Raw genomic sequence first — 20,051 nt, forward strand, 5'->3', positions numbered from 1 at the left:
GCTGAACGTGTTTTTTCCCCTTCTTTCTCATCTCAGTCCTACATGCCCAAGAGAAGAGTTTCTTACTTCTCTCTACCAGCTTGTTTACTATTTTTTCCTTCTATGTCAGTCTACGTGGGCTATATTAATAAGCTTAGAAAGCAAAGTGCCATGCCTTTCTTGCAATTTTTTGTCTGAGAAGCCCATACCTTTCAGCTAGACTAAAGACTGCAGTAACTACTTCCTCTTCCACCACTACCCCTCCCCACTTGTAGGACCAATAGCCAATTAAACCACTATTGTACAAAAATGATCTTGCAGGTACTTTGGCTTCAGAGAGACTCCAGCTCTCCACCCCATCCTTTCTTAAAATGGACAGGGGCTGGAGTGCCGAGACACCTCCATTGCTTCCCTCTAGACAGTTGGGCCTTTGTGCCCTGAGCAGGTTGCTGTGGAAACCCCCAATTTCCTCTCTGGCCAGAGCTGGCTATGGCGCTTCTCAGGAGTATCGTAGAGCAGTTCCCATCAAGTCACCTATTGTTTCTCTGCTCCTGCTGCTTATCAGCGGTGGGGATCCCCTTTCAGTGGCACTGCCCCAGCCGGAAACGCAGTCGCCAGTTGCAGTCCCCACCAGCTCAGCAGCCGTAGGTTCAGTTGCTGCACTTGCTCCATGTGTAGCCATTCTCTGATACTCAGTTGCACTGGTGGTCCTTGATGTGTGAGTGCTCTCAAACCATCTCAGTTGCACATACTCCAGTGGATCTTATAATGGCACAACAGTAGTTAAACTCTAGAGTTCCTTTCCTTAATCTACTGCATGATAAAAGTTCAATGATTTGTCCCCTTAAAGCACCTCCACTCTCAATTATTGATGTGCAGAGGGCATAAATTATAGCCCCCTTTGCTGCAATTAAGAAAAGTTAGGTGTATGTGTTAAAATCTACAGGAGCTTCTAGCCAGCAACTACCTGGTTTTCATTTCTTAATCTTTTATGCACTCCAAGATTCAGGAGGAAGACCTGAGCTCTTGGGCAGAACACATTGAGTATGTCTCTAGAAGCAATTATCTTTTTAAAAGTGCCCTTGTAATTTGTGTTTTCTTCTTTTAAAGAGGAAAAAAACAGAAAGCAGGCCTATGCTCCTGCTGCTGTCTCTTTATGTTGGTCCAGAAAGAATCTTTCCAACTAGGTCGTGTTAAAGCTTGTACTTAGTTATGTAGCATGTGTTCTCCATGTTGTACGTGTATTCAGTGCCTACTGATGAGCATTCACATCCCAAAGAGAGTTTATATCCATGTGCCTGGGAACTCAGCTGATGTAACCAGCCATGTATGCCATTCTTAGTGTTCCCTGTAAAAGCACTGGTCCATCTCTGTTTTTATGTACAGGAATATGAAGTGCACAGGAGGGGCTGGTTTTGGAGGCAAGATTGCAAGAGCTGAATGGGTCTCTGGACAAAATGACAGGTCAAAGAAGATGTGGAGCTGCTTGCAGGTATGGGAAGGGGGTTGGCTCTGAGGAACACGAGTGCTTCCTGGTCCAGGCTGTCCTTACCAAGAAAAGGTTAATATGCAGCACTGTGGCTTTCAGCCTTCTCCTCCCCCCACCCTCTGTGGAATCCTTTAATCACGTTGGTGCGGTGAAATTTCAGCCCTGAAATGGTGCCTTTGTGCAATCGTTTTGGCGTCCGCCATGGAGTGCGGGGGTCGTTTTCTTGTCCTTTTTTTTTTTTTTTTAAATGGCTTCTTTGTTTCCTACCCGCCTCCCCTCCCCAGCCTTGCATCTGTATCAGATACGATTAAAGGGATGGGGAAAGATGCCGGGCCAGCTCCTGCTAGCCTGCAAGAGGAGTGGTTAACCCCTCTATTACCAGTGGTGTTCTCAGTCCTGCCTTAGTTGTGAAGAGACTCCTAGGTAAGAGGAGGCATCCCCTTCTGCTAGAGAATGGTTGAGGCAGAACCCATTCCCTTCCTTAATTTGCTTTTTGAAGAGCTAGAGAAGGGTAATTGTGTCAGGTTAGGGACTTTCTTTTCCCACTCTTCTGTTCATCCACACCATATCCCTTCTCTTTCCTACCCCTGTGGTCAGCTCTCCTACCCCTAATGCCACCATGTCTTCCCTGCTCCCCCACAGGTGCTCCTGACTTGCTCAGCAGTGCAACAGTCCTCTGGACTCTTCCCACAGCCTGTAGTTTGGGCTAAGATTTTGTCTCCTGTCTAATGAATGGCCACGGTTCCCTTTTGTATTGAACTGTTTAGCTTGGCATCACCATCGTTACAGCTCAGTAAGCCGTTATGCTGCTGATGCTCTTGGCCCTATATAGGACTTCATCCAAACAGCGCTGTGAGCTTTAAAAAGCTTTGAACATGTTCCACGGTTCCTAGACATCCTACTTGCTCTACTCACCCATAAAGCATCTAGTGAACACAGATTCACTGGATAAATCATATGCCTCTGCTTTGAAACCTTTGGAATCTTTTTAGTTATTTTGGAGTCTCTGTATTAACTGGGATCCTAGCTAGCTACCGTTGGCCTTGAGAGATGTTGTTCTTAAGCAGAGCAAAATACGCTATACATTTTTTTTCCAAACATCCTCAGATAGTCTCCCAGAGCCTGAGTACAAACAGAATGTCTTCTTCAACAAGAGGGTATATATATCTATTCTTGAATACACTCTGTGTGTGTGTATTCCAATTTGTGCTTGTGGAAGGCCAGGAGTTTTTGATTTTCTACAGAGAAATTCATGGTTGCTTCCAAAAGGCTTCCAAAATATGTGTGTTCATGTATGTGGGGAAGGGTTTTTTAAAGGTGTATGATCTACCACCTGGAGATGAGGAACTGAGGAGGTAAAATCCAAGCTCCTATTCTGGAGAGTGTTAGCAATCACACTAAGAAATTCTTGAGAGAAGCACATGCAAAACAGTGCTCTTAATTGCATAGGCTGAATTTTAGCCGAAGAACAGAGATCAGTGTTGCTACATTTCTCACTGAAGAAATGATTGGAGGTGGGGTGAGAATGGAGAATATTTCATCTCCAGGAAGGAGTCTGGTAAGTCAGCCAGAATTTTGCCTGTATCCTCTCAATGATGGACAGAGGAAAGCTGTGTACAGGGTCTGTGTGGTGGTATAGAGACACATCTTATCCTTATTGGGGGGAAAAAAAGAGAATTTCAGGAAAGAGGTCAAAAAACCCCAGACACATGAAAATGAAACTTTTAAGTTTATTATTCCATATGTTTAATGCAGAGTTAATGGTGCTAGGACAGCATAGAGACTGGAGAAAGGGATGTGGGGGAGGAAGGTGCTACTTGCATAAATAAGGGGACAGGGCTGGAACATGTTACATGCATACAGGGAGCAAACATTCTATGTGATCTTTCCAGACGCCACAAGGAGAAGACATCCATAGCTAAGGGAGGCAGGAGGGCATCTGACAGTCATATCAGCAGAGGGAAACAACGGCACAGATCACAGTCCATGTTTGGTCAAGGTATTTTTTCTAGACTGGAATATCCATTGGAAGTTCCCACAACATGTCTCTGCAGTCAATTGCTGGGAGTGATCTTTTCCTGCAGCAATATTTGTGCCAATTAGCTCCCTGGCATGACAAACCACCCCAGTCCTGGAGAAGACAAGGGACAAGTAAGCAGACTGTCCTCAGGTGTTGGGCTGAAAAAAGGGGTTGATCTGACTGTGGCAGCTGGATGCTTCCAGTTTGAAACCCAAAGGGGAAAACAAGTTCTTTTGCACCTCACATAGGCTTATTTTCTTTACTGTCATCCAAGAGTGGGTGTGTATTTCTACCTTGCTTAAAGCCACAAAAATATCTTTCCATCCTCAATGAAGGTAGGAGGGAGGTGTTGACAAACTGGAATACACGATGAACAAACAAGCAGAGATGCACACCCCATTAGTCTGAGTTTGGAGTGGGGGTTCAAAGTGGGTACTGGAATCATTTCTGAGTGTTGACAGGTGAGATTTATGCCTGTGGTTTTGGATGCAATAATAGCTTCCCTGCTCCCTCCACATTTCACACAGGCACAGTCAGACATTGGAAGAGCAAGGACCAAGTTTGGCAGGAGGTTGTTTGGGACACTGAAGAGATTAAAAAAGGACTTGGATGCCAGAAATGCCAGACACAAATGAGCAATTCAGAATAATTGTAAGAAAGGAGGATTCACCCACAGCACCTTTACGAGCCACAAAGCCCTCCCCACCTCTCCCTCACCTCCATACGCAAATACATGTGCACACACAGGCATGCTATGATATGAATAAAGCTAAAACCAACAATGCAATTCCTGAGTCCAGTGCATTGTTCAGTCAAGCCTTAAAATCTCCATGCAGGAAAGAGTGTGGGGTGAAACAGGGATAGGATAGAGAGGAGTGGCAGGGAGAAAAGCTAGGATGCAGCTGTGAAAATCAGCAGGGAAGCAAGCGTAAGTTGGTCTTCCAATGGGGATCAAGATTCATGCAAGTGTGAATCTTAGGCAGGACTGCTGCACAACACTGATCTCAAGGAAGCTGGCTGTGCTATCCTACCTACTCCTCCTCCCATAACATGTTCACCAAGGTGCCCGAGCAACCACCCTTCACCCACAGGAGGTGACAAAGAGTTGGCCATTGTGGCCTATTGGAAATGCTTGCTAACTCACTGGAGCAGTCTGGGGAGGGGAAGAAAAGGAGAGTCTCTCTTATCTTACAGTCCAGGGTGCACACAACGAAACCCACCACAGACCACTGTCTAGAATCCTCCTCATCTAGAAGGCCAATAAAGTGTTGCAAGCCAGTTGGATGGCCTGCATGAAATTGGTAAAGGGCAAAAGGACGAAAAACCTTCCTGTAGGCGGGTGAGCCAGCGATAGCCGGGGTCAAGAAAGGCACTTCCGGATACTCAGTGGGTTCTGGTGGCTGGATGACACTGAATGACCTCGGAGTTCGGAGGCTCTTCTGCCTGTGCTGATTCTTCGGAGCCTTTCTGTCGCTGTTTTGGTCACTGTTCTCCATTCCCTATGGTCTGGAGAGAGTTGTATACACAGGCTGTTCCCAATGTGTGGGGCTATGGGACTGTGGCACGGAGGGTGCAGGGTCAGAGATGGCAGTGTAAAGGGGACGTTGGGAAGGTCCCATATAGGAGAAGGCAGAATAGAGACCAGAGGCTTGGCTGGAATGGCTGTAGTAGGGTCCTGAGGGTTGGTGGTCAGGGTAGTCAAACTGGGGCCTGGAGATGGAGGGGAAGGCTGAACCGTAGTGAGGCAGACTCAGGGATGTGTAAGCTATCTGGGAGGTGGAGGGTTGGTCAGTGTAATGACCTCCAGGGGCAGACCCTTCTGTTTTCACCTGCGCTTTGGAGTCCACCACTGATGACGTGGCAGTGGACAAGGAGACTCCATGTTGCTTGGAGATCCAGGCAGAGTGTCCACTGGCTGCAGCCAGGGCACTCCCTAGGCCGTAGCCAGCAGCCGCGGCTGCTGCGTAGCCCCCAACATGGCCTGGATGGCCAGCATGTCCATTGGGTGGCAGGTATTGGTCAAATTCATTGACATCAAAGGTCTCCATGTTGGACATCACTTCATGGCTGATCTCCCCGATGTCCACATTGCCAAAGTCAATGTGTGGCTTTCCTCCTTCCCCCAGAGAACGCCCTTCTCGTTTGGAGTCTGCTTTGCCTGCCTGCAGCTCAGTCTTAGGGGTGGTAGGAGGTGTAGGGGGCCCATGGCTCTGACCTGCAATGTGAAAAACATTTTGAAGAGGAAAGAGAGAGAAAAGGTGAGTTACTGCTTTATACCTGGGCAGTTACATGTGCCAACTCCACTCCTCCCAATACACCAGCAACTGTCCAGCTGGAGACTTCAGTGAAGGGAGAGAAAAATAGCCAAAACCAAACTGGCACCTTTTTATATTATCTTCTGGAGGAAGAGGGAGGGTAGAATGATTCCCTAGCTGACTGAAAGAATGCAAATGCCTGTGAAACTCAGGCATGCCCCAAACTGGTGATTCCAACAAAGTTTGTTGGGTCATGAGCAAGGTGTGAGCCACATCACTAAGGTGATGACTTAGTTTTTTTGAGCCTTTGAGTTGGCTGTAACCTGTCCATACATCTATGGAGACCTGGGACTCACCTGAGGAGTGTTCTGGGTGCCCATCAGACATGGGCGACCCTTCCCCAGGATGTCTGTGATCCAGGTGGGCGCTCTTGTAGTGAGCCTGGATAGCGGCAGCCCCGCCAGCTTCCCCATCTACTTGGCCTTCGCCCTCGCCCTGCGTGGCCTTGCCATTTTTCCGCCGGCGTGGCTGGTATTTGTAATCAGGATGGTCTTTTTTATGCTGCATCCTCAGCCGCTCTGCCTCTTCAATGAAGGGCCGCTTGTCACTTTCGTTCAACAACCTGCAGAGGCCAAGGTGGGAAGGAAGAGAAGAGGGGAAGGAGAGGGGCAGGTACGTCAGAAAAAGAACCTATAAACAGCATCACGGGACATGGCATGTAAATATGGGCATCAGGCTGTTGCCCCATTTAAGAGGTTTCCCACAACAATAGGGAGAGCTTGAAAATATTTCAGTGGAGACAGCAATGTTTTCCTCGTCATTTTTAATTATTAAACTTTGACACTGATCAGTGCCAGCACTGGGTCCTCCTTCCCCAGCTGCATTATGATTCTTACTTCAGTAAGTTCAGTGCTCTCATACATGTAGTTTCATCCCCTAAGGCAAGCACAGCCTTTCATAGTGGTGTAAAATAAGGCTGGGCAAGCTGCTTTCAAAGACTGTGGGCAAATTAAGGGAAGATGGGATCATCCCTCAAACTAAAGAAGTATGGCACACCCTTGCTACCCAGAGTGCTGTCTCCTGTGTGCCTCTTACTCTTTCCCAGATTATGTATTTATTCCAGTTTAACCTTCCATGCTTTCAGAGGCTCTGCTCTGAGTTTGTGGTTCTACTGAGCACAAATAGCACCGTTTTGTGTTGGCTCCTCAGGGCCCACGCTGCTGCATGGAGCTTGCTGGCATTTTAAGCATCTTGCAATATCCTAGAATGGAATTAAAGAAGATTTAGATGGGGAAAAATGGAGAATTTATTTTGCTACTCCTGGGGCTCCTGCTCACCCTAGATGTGGGTAATGTGAAAGGCTGAAACACAAATGCCCAGCCCTACTTGAACATGGCCTACTAGTTGTAAAAAATTTAGCTGATACGTTGCTGGGCCTTGTAGAAATAGATGAGCTTTGATCTGTGGATGAAAAGCACTAAAGAAATGTAAACTCCTCTGTATTCCTGCCAGATTATGGGCTGCTCCAGTTAAAATAGGATCTCCAAGGAAATTATGAAAAGTGCAGGCAGAACTGCTCAGGATGCCTGAAGAAGAGATCAGACCTCATTGCTCAGGCCTTTAACAGCTTCTCAGTTGGAAGCACTTTGGTTTCATTTTATGATTTTTTTCAAATATTCTCATGACTCAAGGTCATCCTGGTTTCAGCCAGAAATCAGTGCTCTGAAAAAGGAACCTGTCTTTTCCTGTGATTTGTAACCCAAACAGTGGTTAGAAATGCCAGGGCACCCAAACAGCAAAATATTTTCCATTAATGAGATGTCTGTCCCTTTTTTTCCTCCACAAAAGAAATGCCTGGGGATGGGGAGAAGCAATCACAACTAGGCTATGTCAGCACCTTGGTACTCCTGAAGCTCTTAGCACTAATTTGACCAATTAGGCTAAACTGGGGGCAGTGTGGAAGATAGGCCAAGAATGAACAACTGAAGAGGGACAGGACGTATGGCTCAAGGAACGTGTAGCTAAAAGTGCTGAGGAGAATCAAAGGGATCAGTAGCAAGCAATTGATGAGTTTCTAAGCACCCACTTTGTCTCTCCTCCTTCCTCATCCTCCCAGCTAGTAGCCAGAAGGTGTGTGGCAAGGTCTGGAGCCTGTTACAGTGCTGACCCAGGGTCACTCCAGGCAGCCGAAGAAGGTCATGGCTGCAGACTGCATTCCACCACTGCCTTAATCCCAGAGATTAGAGCAACTGAGCCACCATGAATCCAACACTGGCTTTCCTGTCTCCCTCCCGCCACCATACACCAGGCTCACACGTCCCAGAGGGCTCTAATCCCACACGCAGCACTCCTCCAAACAGCTTTCCAATGGGTCTGAGGCGACAGCCCATCAAACTCTCAGAATCTTGTAGCCCCTGGAGCCATCATGGACTGGGAGGCAACCTTGCCTCAGCGCCACCTTCATCCTTACAGAACACCTGATCTCCACAGGAGTTGGCGAAAGGTTTCTTTTGAGGAGAAACCAGAGAACAGAGGCAAACTGCAGCCTTGCAATGCAGGACACTTCTCTGCAAAGCAACCAGGCCTGGGATTGTCTACACTCCCAACCCAGATGGTGCCAGAACTAACAAGATACTGCCTTAGAAACCTCTTAGTTTCTTGGAGCAAGAGACCTGTACACTGCACAGCCAGCTTTGATCTGTGGGAGGCACCAGGCAGAGAGCATAGAGCAGAGCTCCCAATGTGGCTGGCAGAAGAGACCAAAGCTCAGCCTTCCAGAGCTGTCTCGTGGATGATCTGAACCAGAATCACTTGAGACTATCCAAGAGTCAAATCCTGTGCCCTCTGATCTCTGCCTGGTGTCCTCACCTCCTCTCCCCTCGATAGCAGCCCATTAGCAGTGCCCCCAGCAGGACAGCAAAAAGTCCACTCCCTGCATCTTTGTCTTCTCCTTTCCAAGTCTCCCTGCTCCCTCCTCCCTCCCACTGGGATCAGAGCTCAAATCGGCTTCAGCAAAGTGAAACTGGTGTGAGCAGGCAAAGGCCAGGAGATTTGGGGGATTTAGATTTCACTTGTTTCCTGCCCTCCCCCTCCTGCCCTCCACACTCCCCAGTTGATAATGCAAAGGAATCTCACATGGGCAGAGGAGTTATAGCTCACAGAGCAAAGCTCTGACAGGGCTTAACCAAGTCTTCTCCACCCTCCCCAGCACCGAATGCTCAACCCTGAACTGAGGGGAAAGGGGGAACCTGCAGGCACCCTGCTTTGGGAGGAGAAAGAAGGGCTAAAATCTTTCCATCCATTTCTTTCAGCCTCTCTTATGGCCCAGCACTGCACCGGGAGGCCACCGCTTTGCATGCCAGAGTGTGGGTATAGTGGCCCAAGGCCTGGCTCTTCTCTGGGCCTCAGCTGCTGATGAGTCAGTGTGGCAGTGCAGGGGTTGGTCATCTCCCAGCATGGCTGATGCAAGGCAAGGGCTGACTGGGAAGAAAAACAGCCAGGCGGTCTCTCCTGCACGTCCACAGTCCCTGATTTCACAGGCATGACCCTATTCCCTGGGCACTTTGCCTAGGTGAGGTGTGGTGCGGGAAACTACAGCGTGTGCTGCCACCCAGATACAAAGATTCCTTCATTGGGTCCCCTCACCCCTCCCCACACTGTCTTCAGCTCCTCACTGCCCCCTTCTTCCCATGTCCCTTTTGTTTTCGGCCCTGGAGATGGTGCTGGTTGGCATTTTGGCTCCGAGTCATGCCGACATTTTCAGCAGCTGGCCTCCATTTGAGAGCTGCTCCCTGTCCCACCCTGGGCAAGGAAAGCTGCCAAGGTGAGCTTTAGTGACCATCAAGCACAGAAACCCTCCCTTCTTCTTATTCCTCTTCTCCTCCCCTTTCCCTCACCATCCACTTCCATTTTAGTTTGTTCAGTTCCTTGAATGCTTGCCTCACACATGAAGTGTGTACAAATTGGGGTGGGCAGACAGGACACCCCCCCCCCCCCCAGCACTGCTCCTCTTGCACTTGGGCCCAGACAGGTACCATAGCCATCAGGACATGTCTTGCAGCCCTTCTCACCTAGCACTTAGGCCCATGGAGATTGTGGTGGCGGCGTGGAGCTGGAGGGGCTGTCAGCTGTCTCGACCATGCATCTGGCAAACTCTCCACCTTCCCTCATGTGCCACAGTGGTGCTTGCTGCCGTGACCATGTGCTCCTTGCCGGCGGCTGGAGATGGCCCCCTCACCCTTGAGCCCCCAGCTCCTGGCAGCTCCTTTCTCTCAAGCTTCCTCTAAGTCAAATCTGAGTCCAGCATGGGAGTGCGTGTGAAGGGGGGGGGGGAGAGGATGAGGACAGAGGTTTGAAGCCAAATCCCCTTCCTCTCCTAGCTCCTTCCCCTCCCTACAACCGCCCCAGGGGACATTTGTCTACATATGATGCACAGTCTACACTGTCTACACTGATGCAATGTGGCAGCGCTGTCTGCCACAGCGGCTCCCTCTGGCTCCCTGTCTGCCTCCCTCTGTCTCCTGCAGAATGGCACCTTTCATACACTGCAGCTCCCCAGTGCTTTCTGCAGTGCAGGGCCGGAGACCACAAGCCCCGTGAGCAAACACGGCTGCCTGTGGTGCTTGAGTCCGGTTTGCACAGCAGCGTGTTAAGACAGCATTGGGTTATTCCTCAGTCTACTAGATGCCTTTCAAGAAGATTTTTCAGTCCCCTTTCCAGCCTCTGCCATCCCCACCCAGCACCAGCTGCTGGATACACATTTGGTTTAAGGGTTGTTTCCAGGCAGTGTCCGTGATCACCAGCTCTAGTTCCCATTTCTCTGCCTCACATACTTCTGATGCACTCTTTACCCAGCCTACATGGAAATATAATCTAGAGAGCCCACATTTTCTGAAGCAACTAGCCATTTGGACTGTGAGGTTTGTGTGGCCACCTTAGAAGGGTGGGGATGTGTGAACAGCCAGGGCCCCTTGCAGAGATTCTGGTCATAAATCTGAGACTAAGCCATATTGAGCTCGATCTGGCTGCTCTCAGTTTGTGCCAACACGTAGGAGCTATACCCTGGGGACAGCATAGACAGAACAGCATGTGGGATGAGGGACAGTGGGAACCCAAAGGAGGAAGACCCAGCAGCGACTTGGCTGCAAGGCTATGTTAGGTTGACTCAGGGCTACAATCCTGGTAGCTTTTAGGCCACCTCCTCTGGACTTTTGTGGTCTCAGCTTTTCCCCCTCACGCTCACAGAAAGACACACGCACACAGTCCTAGACACACGCATACAGTCCTACACAAGTCAGATGCCGACCCGACCTCTGCACCCTAACCCCAGCTTATTCTGCCATGCTTTCCCATACAGGCCAACATAGCACTGAAAGCTGCAATCTGCACTAACAACGGTGACTCAGAAAGGAGACATGTTCAAGAAAAGCAGCTGGGTTAAAAATCCAGCAGCATGCAATAGTCACAACCCCAGATCTGATCCTGCAAGCTTCTCCACATGACACACTTTCTGGCCACACGATGCCCTAAGAAATGCCGGGGGGGGGGGGGTGTCTTTGCGGGACCTCTACTGCCTACTGACAGCAGCGTCCCCCTGCTATGAACTACTGCTCTCAGTCTCGTTAGGCTGGAGGTGGATTCACATTGCAATGGGAGCCATGCCATTGGAATAGGGAGCTAGTCGGGTATTCTAATGTCACCATGGGCAGAGTGTTGTGTCTGTGTGCTGTTACTGTAATAGCTATAGAGAATTTTACTGCTCTATTATATTTTTACAGGAAATACAATGTTTGAAGGGCAGCCAGTGCTATAAAATCCAGAAATATTTTGCAACAAAGGAACAATATCTTAAAACAACACTTTGGGAACAGAAAGATTTGATTTCTCCCCTCCAACACACACCCTTCTACCACAGATTCAGACATGAAGACATGGGAAAGGGGAAATGGGGAGTTGGGAAGTGGAGGAGCAAGGGGCAAAGTATAAGGGAGATGATAGTTAGTTAATAAAGACACGAATGAAAGACGATGGTGAGGTGACACCGGAAGGTGATGGCTCTATCAGGTGAGGGCAACAAGTACAGGGGAGGACAGAGCAAACCAGCTGCCTATCAAGATGGAGGCAAAAGGCTGGTCAGTGGGATGAGAACTAAGGAACATCGTTTCGCCTGTGGTCTGGGTGCTGATGGCAGAGCTTGAGGTTGGAATAACTACTGTGATAAGGAAAAAGGAAGGCAGCAGAGAACAAAACAGGAAGGCAGGAAAGGCCATTAGCAGAGAGGACTGTGATCATTCCCTGCCTTCAACTTTTCAAAGAAATCCCTTGCTTGAGTTGCACTAAACCCTGATGGCTTGGGGTAAATGGGCTGACACAGTAGAGGGAGAAGCTAATGCCCAAGGACCTGCTTCTCCCTTGTCAGCAAGGAGGTTTAAAGTCAGAAGGAGACTTGGGCATTGGCTGCTGAACAGGGTGCATTTTGCTTCTACTTGGAAGAAATGTCTCTTGCCCCATCCAGGGCTGAAGGCTCCCTCCCAAAAAAAGGCCATCAGGTCTGGAGTGGGAACGAGAGGGCCTGTTCACATGAGGCTGATGGCCCTGATTTGTGTTGGTTGGTGCAAAGCAAAGGGGGTGAGGGTGCTGGGTAACCCTGGCCTTGCAGCAAAAAAGGTTTATAATTGGCTGTTGGGTTATTTGTGGAGACCATCAGATGGGAAAGAAGTGGAGCAGCAGCCCTGCGTGCATCGCTCATGTGCGATGGGTCTCTGTGCACGCACATGTCCATGCACACCTGCAGGCCCCCTGAATCTCTCTGGGCATCCCATCAGTCCCTCCAGCACTGACTCCTCCAGAGAAAAGAGGAGTGGACTAGAGAGGGAGGGTATGGAAAGGACACGAAAAGCTGCACAAAGCTAAAATCAAAACAGGTGCTAAAAAAATGGTAGGGCCAGAGGGAAGAGCGCGTGTGCGCGCTGGCAGGAAGGAAAGGGCATCTCTCCAGAGGCAAAGGGAAATCAGGTCCAGTTTGAACCAATGTGTCACAAAAGAGCCCACCAAGGCTGGGACTACTGCAGGTTTGTTGAGTGCAGTAGGCCTCCAGACTGCCGGCGCTGCTGACAACACTGCTCAGCCATAAAGGACTGCCCATGTCCAGGATATATACCTGGAGAGAAACTGCTTTCTCTCTTTCCTGTCTTCCTTCCCACTCTTCCTTTCTAGCAGATTTAAGCACCCCTTTCTAGCAGGGTCTCCTCCTGCACAGATGTCCCCGCTTGCTGCCCCTGCATGGCCTGCCAAAACTGGGATCACCAGCCAGCCAGGCCTGCGGTGGGCCAGCGGGAAAGTCGTGTGCATTCCTCCAGCCACTGCTCCCTTCCCCTGACTTTTCTCCTCTGCCATAACTTCATTTCCCACTTTCTCTATGACACTGTGCAGAAGATAATCCCTTTTAGTGGTGGGACCCGTGTTCAAACAGGCTTGAGGCAATCACAAGGGACTTAAGTTTGATGGGTCTCAGCCCAGTTCCTGTTAGTGAGCAACTTCACCCAACAAAGAAGGTGAGCTAAGAAAATCAGATCTCCCTTGATAGCCAGATAGTTATTTCCAGGCAAGGACCAGAACTAGAGTATACTGGGTCAGGAAGGAAGGACACCAGGCAAAGTTAGAGGGAAAAAAAGTGGAAAAGCAAGATAAGGGCTGCTGCACAGGATGGAGTTGAGCTCTACTGAGGAAGCTTTCACTATATCCAACAACCATTCTTGCCCCATTCCCCAGTCACCAAATGTGCCTCCTGCAAGGGGTCTCCCTGCAGGGAAGAAAATTTTTTCGAGGGACACCCCCTTAAGCCCATTAAATCTCCATCCGTCCACGTGACCACACAGTCCTCTCCACAACACCTCAGCCTCGCGCTCCCCGTCTCCCTGTCTGCTCTTACCTCCAGAGCTTCCCCAAGGTCTTACTGAGCTCCGCGTTGTGGAGGTGTGGGTACTGGTCAGCCAATTTCCTGCGGGCAGCTTGTGCCCATACCATGAAGGCGTTCATGGGCCGCTTGACATGGGGTTTGCTCTTGTTACTTCCATTGACCCGAACAGGCATAGGTACCAGGGTCCAGTCATAGCCGCTCAGCACCTGGCTGACTGCCTCCCGAATGCACACAGGGAATTTGTCGTCATCTGCCTCTGAGTCTTGCTGTTCCTTCTTGACCTTGCCCATCTCTCCGTTTCCGGAGCCAGCAAGGTGAGGAGAGTTGTCTGATGCCATGGAGGGTCCTGGTGAGAGACAGTGGTGGTCTTCAGAGCCCACTGGGCTCATCTCCACCTCTGAAAGGTCTTGGTCATCAGCCATTATCGCTCTTGAGCCTTCTCCCTCTTCCTTCTCAGTATCCTTCTTCTCACTGGGCAGGGGAGGGAGGAAGACAAAAACAAAGGAAAGAAAGGAAAGAGGAAAAAAAATAGAAATGGAAGAGCAAAAACCAAATCTAAAAGGGACTCCAAACTCTCCAAAGAGCTGACCACGAGACAGGGGCCACTTGATAAAAGTGCAAGCAAAGCAATTGCCACTCACACCACAAAACCCGTGATCAATGGGGGTGGGGATGGGTTGGGGCCATTGATTAACTGAAATCTCCCTATCTCTGCAACAGTCCAGATCTGACATGTATAGAAGGGCCTGCAGCAGCTGCCCGAGTGTGCTGAGGACAGAAAGAATAAGGGGGTTTGGGGACCCAAAAGGAGAGAGACATGGACAGGAAGCAAGATGGGGAGAGCAGCTGCAGAACTTGTGTCAGGAAGTGACCCTTTCTTTTTAAGACTTGCCTTGAAATGCTAGCACGGTGCACAGGGGAGTAGTGGGAGAGGGAGCGCCAGCAGCCGTATTGATAAACCTGAACAAACCTATCTCCAGCTACAGGGGAAGTTGAGCAGGAGGCACTGTGAGACAGGGAAACCAGTGAGTGCCGTGAATTGGCATACAGCAACCCCGAGCCCAGCCAGAGGACAGTGCCCTTGCACAGACACCCATCCCTCACCCACCTCATTGCAGCTCATGAACCAACACTTAAAATACATCCAGATTACATCCCCCCAACATGCACATATGTATATGCGGGTATATATATATATATATATATATACACACGCACACACACACACACACACATATATATATATATATATATATATACACATACATACATACATACATACAAAGTTTAACTTCCTTTGAGAAAAGCCAAGGATTTGAGTTGCCTGCCCCATATACTCATTCCTCTCTCACTCTGTTTGCAGTCACCTCTAAAAATCCCTGCCGTGATGCAGCAGTTCCCCATTTCAGAAAAGACGCACTCTGAGAATAAAGGCCTCTCTATCCCACCATCCAGAAATAAAAAAGAAGAAAGAAAGAAAAAAAAGTCCTAGAAAAGCATGCCTCTGGTTTTGCTGAAAAAGAGCCAATGTGGGACAAGGGCTGTTACCCCTCCACTTATAGAGGAAGACAAGGACCCTTGCTGAAGACACTGAAAAAGTAACAGAAAGTAGGAAAAAAAAGAGAGAGTGAATGTGTGTGCATGCATGCGAGTGAGCTCAGGTAGGAAAACTTACGTTGCTGGCTGGTATGCCTGGCAAATCCTGCGAGGGCTGTAATTTGTATCCCAATAGCCCCTCTGTTCTCTCCTCTGAGCCCTGGTGGCTTACAGGAGCGCTGCGCGGGGAGGCTCTCAGGCAAGTGCCATTCCTAGAGGGAGGCTTGGTTTTTACTAATACCCCGGCTGGATGTCTCTAGCAGGCTTTGCTGCTTAGCACCGGGGGAGGGAAGGGTGGAAGGTGGAGCTAAGCACTCCTCAGAGCCATAATACGGTCAGTCGCTGCCGGCAGGGAGGGGACATGGGCAGCCCCCCACCCCACCTCGGGTGCATGCACGTTTCTCACTTTCCCCAGCACCAGCTTCTTCATGAAAACTGCAGCCAACTTATTGTGCTGCTCTCAGCATCGTGGCTGCAGTTGTGATCACGCTAGAGGGTTAAACTCAGGGGTTTGGGGGCTGCTGGGTTCAGGAAGGGAGCCCATCCAGGGTCAGTCAGGTCATGTGCTCCAGGACCAGGTGTTCTCTCCTTCCTTCAGCCAGCGCGCTTGCTCTTATGGGGCCTGGTGCCCTGGATGCTCCCAATGAGTCGTCAGTCCCAGTCACAGAGTCTTATAAGGACCTAAGCGTGTGCAACAAGCTGGCCAGGGTCCCCATGGTTGATATGCTGCCCAAAAGGGCATCCTGATTTGAAGACCTGATCCTGTGGGGTAGGGAAGTGGATGGAGGAGTTCAGGAGTCTCCTGAGTATGGAGGACACTAGATCCAGGAAAAATACTGCACTGCAGGATGGTGGGTATCAGTTTGAAACCTTCTGAGGACTTTTGCACCCTAGAGATGGGTTTGTCACAACATATTCATCTCTGTGTCTAAGACAACCAGGCTCTGCTCCTTTGACAAGCCGAACTGCTCCTGAAAACAAATATGGGGTGAGTCTTTTACAAGGAAGAGAGTTTCTCCTGATGAGAAAGACTCTTACACATGCTTACTCTTGTTCACCCCTTGCTGCTCATGCACTGGGACACATACAGGATCTCAGCACTTGCTGGTTTAGGATGCTTTCCATTACATCTTTCACTTTCTAGCTTGTTTTCCTTCCCAAGTCCTCTGATAGTTGCCTTCTTCACATTGTTTCCTTTCTCACTGGGGCTGGCAAAGAACAATGCCAACCCTTTAACCACGAAAGGTCGCCCACAAAAAAAAAATCTGAGATTGATCATCCCAGATACTCCAGAGTTAGCAGTGAGACAGACCTAGCTCCTGCCACTGAGTCCTCACTGGAGAGCCCACTTGAAGACAATTCAGTGATACATCAGAAGAGATGAATGGATGGGACCCAGGGCAAATAGTTTCAAGAGATTTCAAGAACATACTCAGCTTCTGTAGCAGATCTTCACTCTCCAGAAGCCCTCCTGTGTTAGAAAGATCCAGCACAGACTGGCTGCCAACACATGAAGCATAACGGAACCAGTCCCAAGGATGGTGCTGAGCATCTGAGCTAAAGCACTCAGAGCAAACCTGGGGCTGGCTGCTGTCATTGCAGACCTGATTGACAGTGTAGGATCATTTTCCCTGCATGTGCATCTCTGTCTGGTGTGAATATAGCTCTGAAACTGTAGTGTGGCAACAAGGAAAACCTCACTAGAGCCCAGTGAGAAGTCTTTACTGAACTGAGTTCAGAGTGAGAACTGCTGCATGTCATTGGCATCAAACAGGTGGCAGACAGAGGTGCTTAAAGGTGATGTTGTCGAACAATTTTGCATGCCCAAAAGAAACCTCTGAAGGGATCATCTCTTGCTTTTCTTCTCTTTCTTCAGCTCATATTATCCCATCCCAGAAGAAAAGAGGCTCAGATAGTCCTCTTTATATCATGCCTTTTTCCCTTTGAAAGAAAAGAATATGGGTACCTTTCTGATACACACTGAGAAAACCCAATGGAGATCCTCACAAAGCAAAATCAAGACCCTGCTTCCTCAGGCAAAGCAGCAGCTGGTGAATCTCAGGTTTTGTAGTAGGGGACAAGTTATATCTCACCAAAAGGAGATCCTAACTCCAGACAGGGATTGTGATTGTCGCAAGGAGGGGTCTCACAGCACAGACAGGAGCAGCTTGATGGCTAAACCCCTGCCCAGCAGAAAGAAGAACATGGCAAATGAAGGGGACAAGGCTGCTCCTTCACTGGGGCCAAAGATGTCCACAGCCCACTGGATGCAGAGTCATCAATGTTGCTGAGCTCATTGCATCTTCCCGCAGCCAGCAAGGGTCATCCTTAAGCTGGCAGGAGCCTGTGTGTGGGGTGCGGGCATCACCACAGAGGAGCGGAAGAGCTGGAGGGAGGGGGAGGGTTCATCGCCTGTCCCACGGGGAGATAGCCACCACTGAGAAACACTGCCCCAATTGTTCCTCTGGCTGCAGCCAACATCCAACCTGAGGTGGGGGAAGGGCACCACAGAAAACAGGCAGAAAAAGGCGTTTATTTGCCCTGCCTCCAGGTGGCTGGTTCTTACTGACCCCATGGGAAAGAGGTGATGAGGGAGGGATTTCTCACTCTTCTCCAAAGTGGGGATACAGGATGCCAAGCAGTAGGGAGAAAAATGCCAGAGGCTGGAGGTCTTGCTAGCACTTTGATGGAGAACAATCCACATAAGGTGAACAGGGAGCCTCTCAGGGCACCTGGAGGGAGTTTCACCACCTGGTTAGCTCATACCTCAAAACACAGCGGGATCTTGGCAGGACCTGTAGGGAAAGAAATATCCTCCTTGATCCCAGTGGGATAGTGGGTGGTGGGACTCATGTTTTGTCAGCATGCCCCAGGGAGCTGGGCGAGAAGAAGGGTGTCTGATCCCCCCTCCCAAACATCAGAAGAAAGAGAGCAAGCCTAGAAGTGATTTCAGTAACCCAGGGGGCTCTGGACCATTGTTTGTCCTATTGCTCACCATCCCCATCAGGCAGCTACCACCTGCCAGACACAAGCCAGGTCCCTATCATGCCTTCTGTCAGAAGAGGCGTGGGTGCCTCAGTTTGACAGGGACACACCAAAAAAGCTGGGCATTACTCAAAAGCAGTGCATACCTTCTACACAGTTTCTGTCAATATGCAATCTCAAGGTCTCATATTTAAATGGCAAAGAAAGTTTTTTTCCTTCATTCTGCCTTTTTCTAGTTCCCTCTCTTTCTTCTTTTCACCTCCTTTGGCCACCCCTCCTCTTTCTCTGTGAATTCTCTTTCCCTGTAGTCCTCTTTATTCCTGTTTCCAACCCTCCTTGCAGGACTGACTGCAGGCAAATGCTTGTATACCCTTTTCCAAGTCTTTTCTGTCCATGTTTTGTCCTTTTTCTTGTACTATGAAGAGGTAAGGACAGGAGAGAGCCATAGAATGCTGCAACGGGGAAAAGTGTGACACTTTGTCTTCAGTTCACATGAGAAGACAGAGAGAGGAAATGACAGAGAAGAGACCATCTCTATCTCAGGAATCACTGTGGGTGGCATGTGCCTTCCTCCAGTATCCTCTAGGAGCCCTTCTTAGAGACAAGGACCTTCCAAGAGCCACTACTGGCCACAGCATCTAACTGCATTTCAGAAGTGATCTTTCTAAATGCAAGATTTCCTTATGATTAGGAGAAGTTTTCATTTAGCAGGTTTCCATTTCTTCTTTTCAACATATGTTTATCTATAGGTGATGCTCCCCAGGTGCAAGGATTTGGTCATGAATGAAAAGGGATAGTCCTTCATCTACAGAAAAAGGGTCTAACAATCAAGATGGTTTATTAGCTGGAGACCTTGCTAAGCCACAAGCTTCCTGTGTTACTCCGGCGAAATATTTTCCTTGTGCCTCAATCCCCAATATGCAGAGGCATAAAGATACCACCTCTCCACACATAAAAGCATGTTGGGAGGGCAACAGGTAAAACTGCGGTGGGAAGGGGAGATGTCCCATCGCTGCAGATGCCAGTGATGCACCTGGGAGTGCAACCTGCAGGCTGCACTTGGGACAGTCACGCTAAGGGTTACTGGCTGTGCAAGAGAAAAGGGTCTGGTGGGAGCCAAAGACCCTCCTGGTCTAGCTGTTACAGTGGTCCCAGTTGCCCTGGCCTTTATCTTCTCAAATCACCCATGCAGGGGGAAACTCCCTGGGAAACCTGTCTAGCCCTCCAGTCACCATCTTCTCCCACACTGCTTCAAGGACTAAGGGGAAGGTGCCCTGCTCCAGGCTGCGCGTTCAGCATGTTGGGTGCGTCATCACAGGGGCAGCCTGCAGGAGGATGTGGGCTCCCTGCTCAGTGGGGTTTCAATGGGGGAACACGCCGCTGGGACACCAAGGCCCACGTCCACTGCCTAGGTGGATCCACTGAGGTTGCTGGGGATGTATTTGGCCAGATAACACCCATCCACTGTGTTGGTGGGAAGGGAGGAGTGAGGACTTGATTAAGATGGGGAATATGAAGAGGGGAAAGTCTGTCTGCAGGAAAGCAATGGGAAAGAGCACAGATGATAATACCTGAGAGCAAAAAAACAGATCTGAAGAAGCCCACTGGGAGCTTTTGGTGTCCCCCAGGTCACGTCTGCTGTTAGCCTCCAGTGGGCAAGGGTGTGTGCAGCATCCCCTGTGTACCCCAAATATCTTGAGCGGCCGCACCCCGACAAGCTCCCAAGCGCGAGAGACAGGAACAGCTTTTGTCCCAGGCCCAGCTCGAGGGCACAGCACTGGTATTGTCCCAGGAGCGCCTGGGAAAATG

General features: G+C 49.5%; 1 protein-coding gene across 1 annotated transcript; it reads right to left on the minus strand.

The window, feature by feature from the left end:
• Window positions 1–4,977: 4,977 nt before the first annotated feature.
• Window positions 4,978–15,409, minus strand: SOX10 (SRY-box transcription factor 10). The gene is made up of 4 exons (XM_013947937.2): window positions 15,337–15,409; window positions 13,674–14,132; window positions 6,100–6,365; window positions 4,978–5,703 (listed from the first exon to the last, which is right to left on the minus strand). The coding sequence occupies exons 2-4, from the start codon at window positions 14,081–14,083 to the stop codon at window positions 4,988–4,990; spliced, it is 1,392 nt and encodes a 463-aa protein (XP_013803391.1). The 5' UTR covers window positions 14,084–14,132; window positions 15,337–15,409; the 3' UTR covers window positions 4,978–4,987.
• Between the last annotated feature and the right edge of the window lie 4,642 nt (window positions 15,410–20,051).

Source organism: Apteryx mantelli, chromosome 1 (assembly GCF_036417845.1).
Source record: "Apteryx mantelli isolate bAptMan1 chromosome 1, bAptMan1.hap1, whole genome shotgun sequence".
NCBI classification, from domain to species: Eukaryota; Metazoa; Chordata; class Aves; order Apterygiformes; family Apterygidae; genus Apteryx; species Apteryx mantelli.

What these genes read in the sequence shown, in the direction of transcription:
- SOX10 (XM_013947937.2), bottom strand. Translation starts at nt 14,083, where the DNA reads ATGGCTGATGACCAAGACCTTTCAGAGGTGGAGATGAGCCCAGTGGGC. An exon ending in ACCTTGGGGAAGCTCTGGAG is followed by an intron (nt 6,366 to 13,673) that starts GTAAGAGCAGAC and finishes TGGCCTCTGCAG; the next exon opens with GTTGTTGAACGAAAGTGACA. An exon ending in GCACCCAGAACACTCCTCAG is followed by an intron (nt 5,704 to 6,099) that starts GTGAGTCCCAGG and finishes TTCACATTGCAG; the next exon opens with GTCAGAGCCATGGGCCCCCT.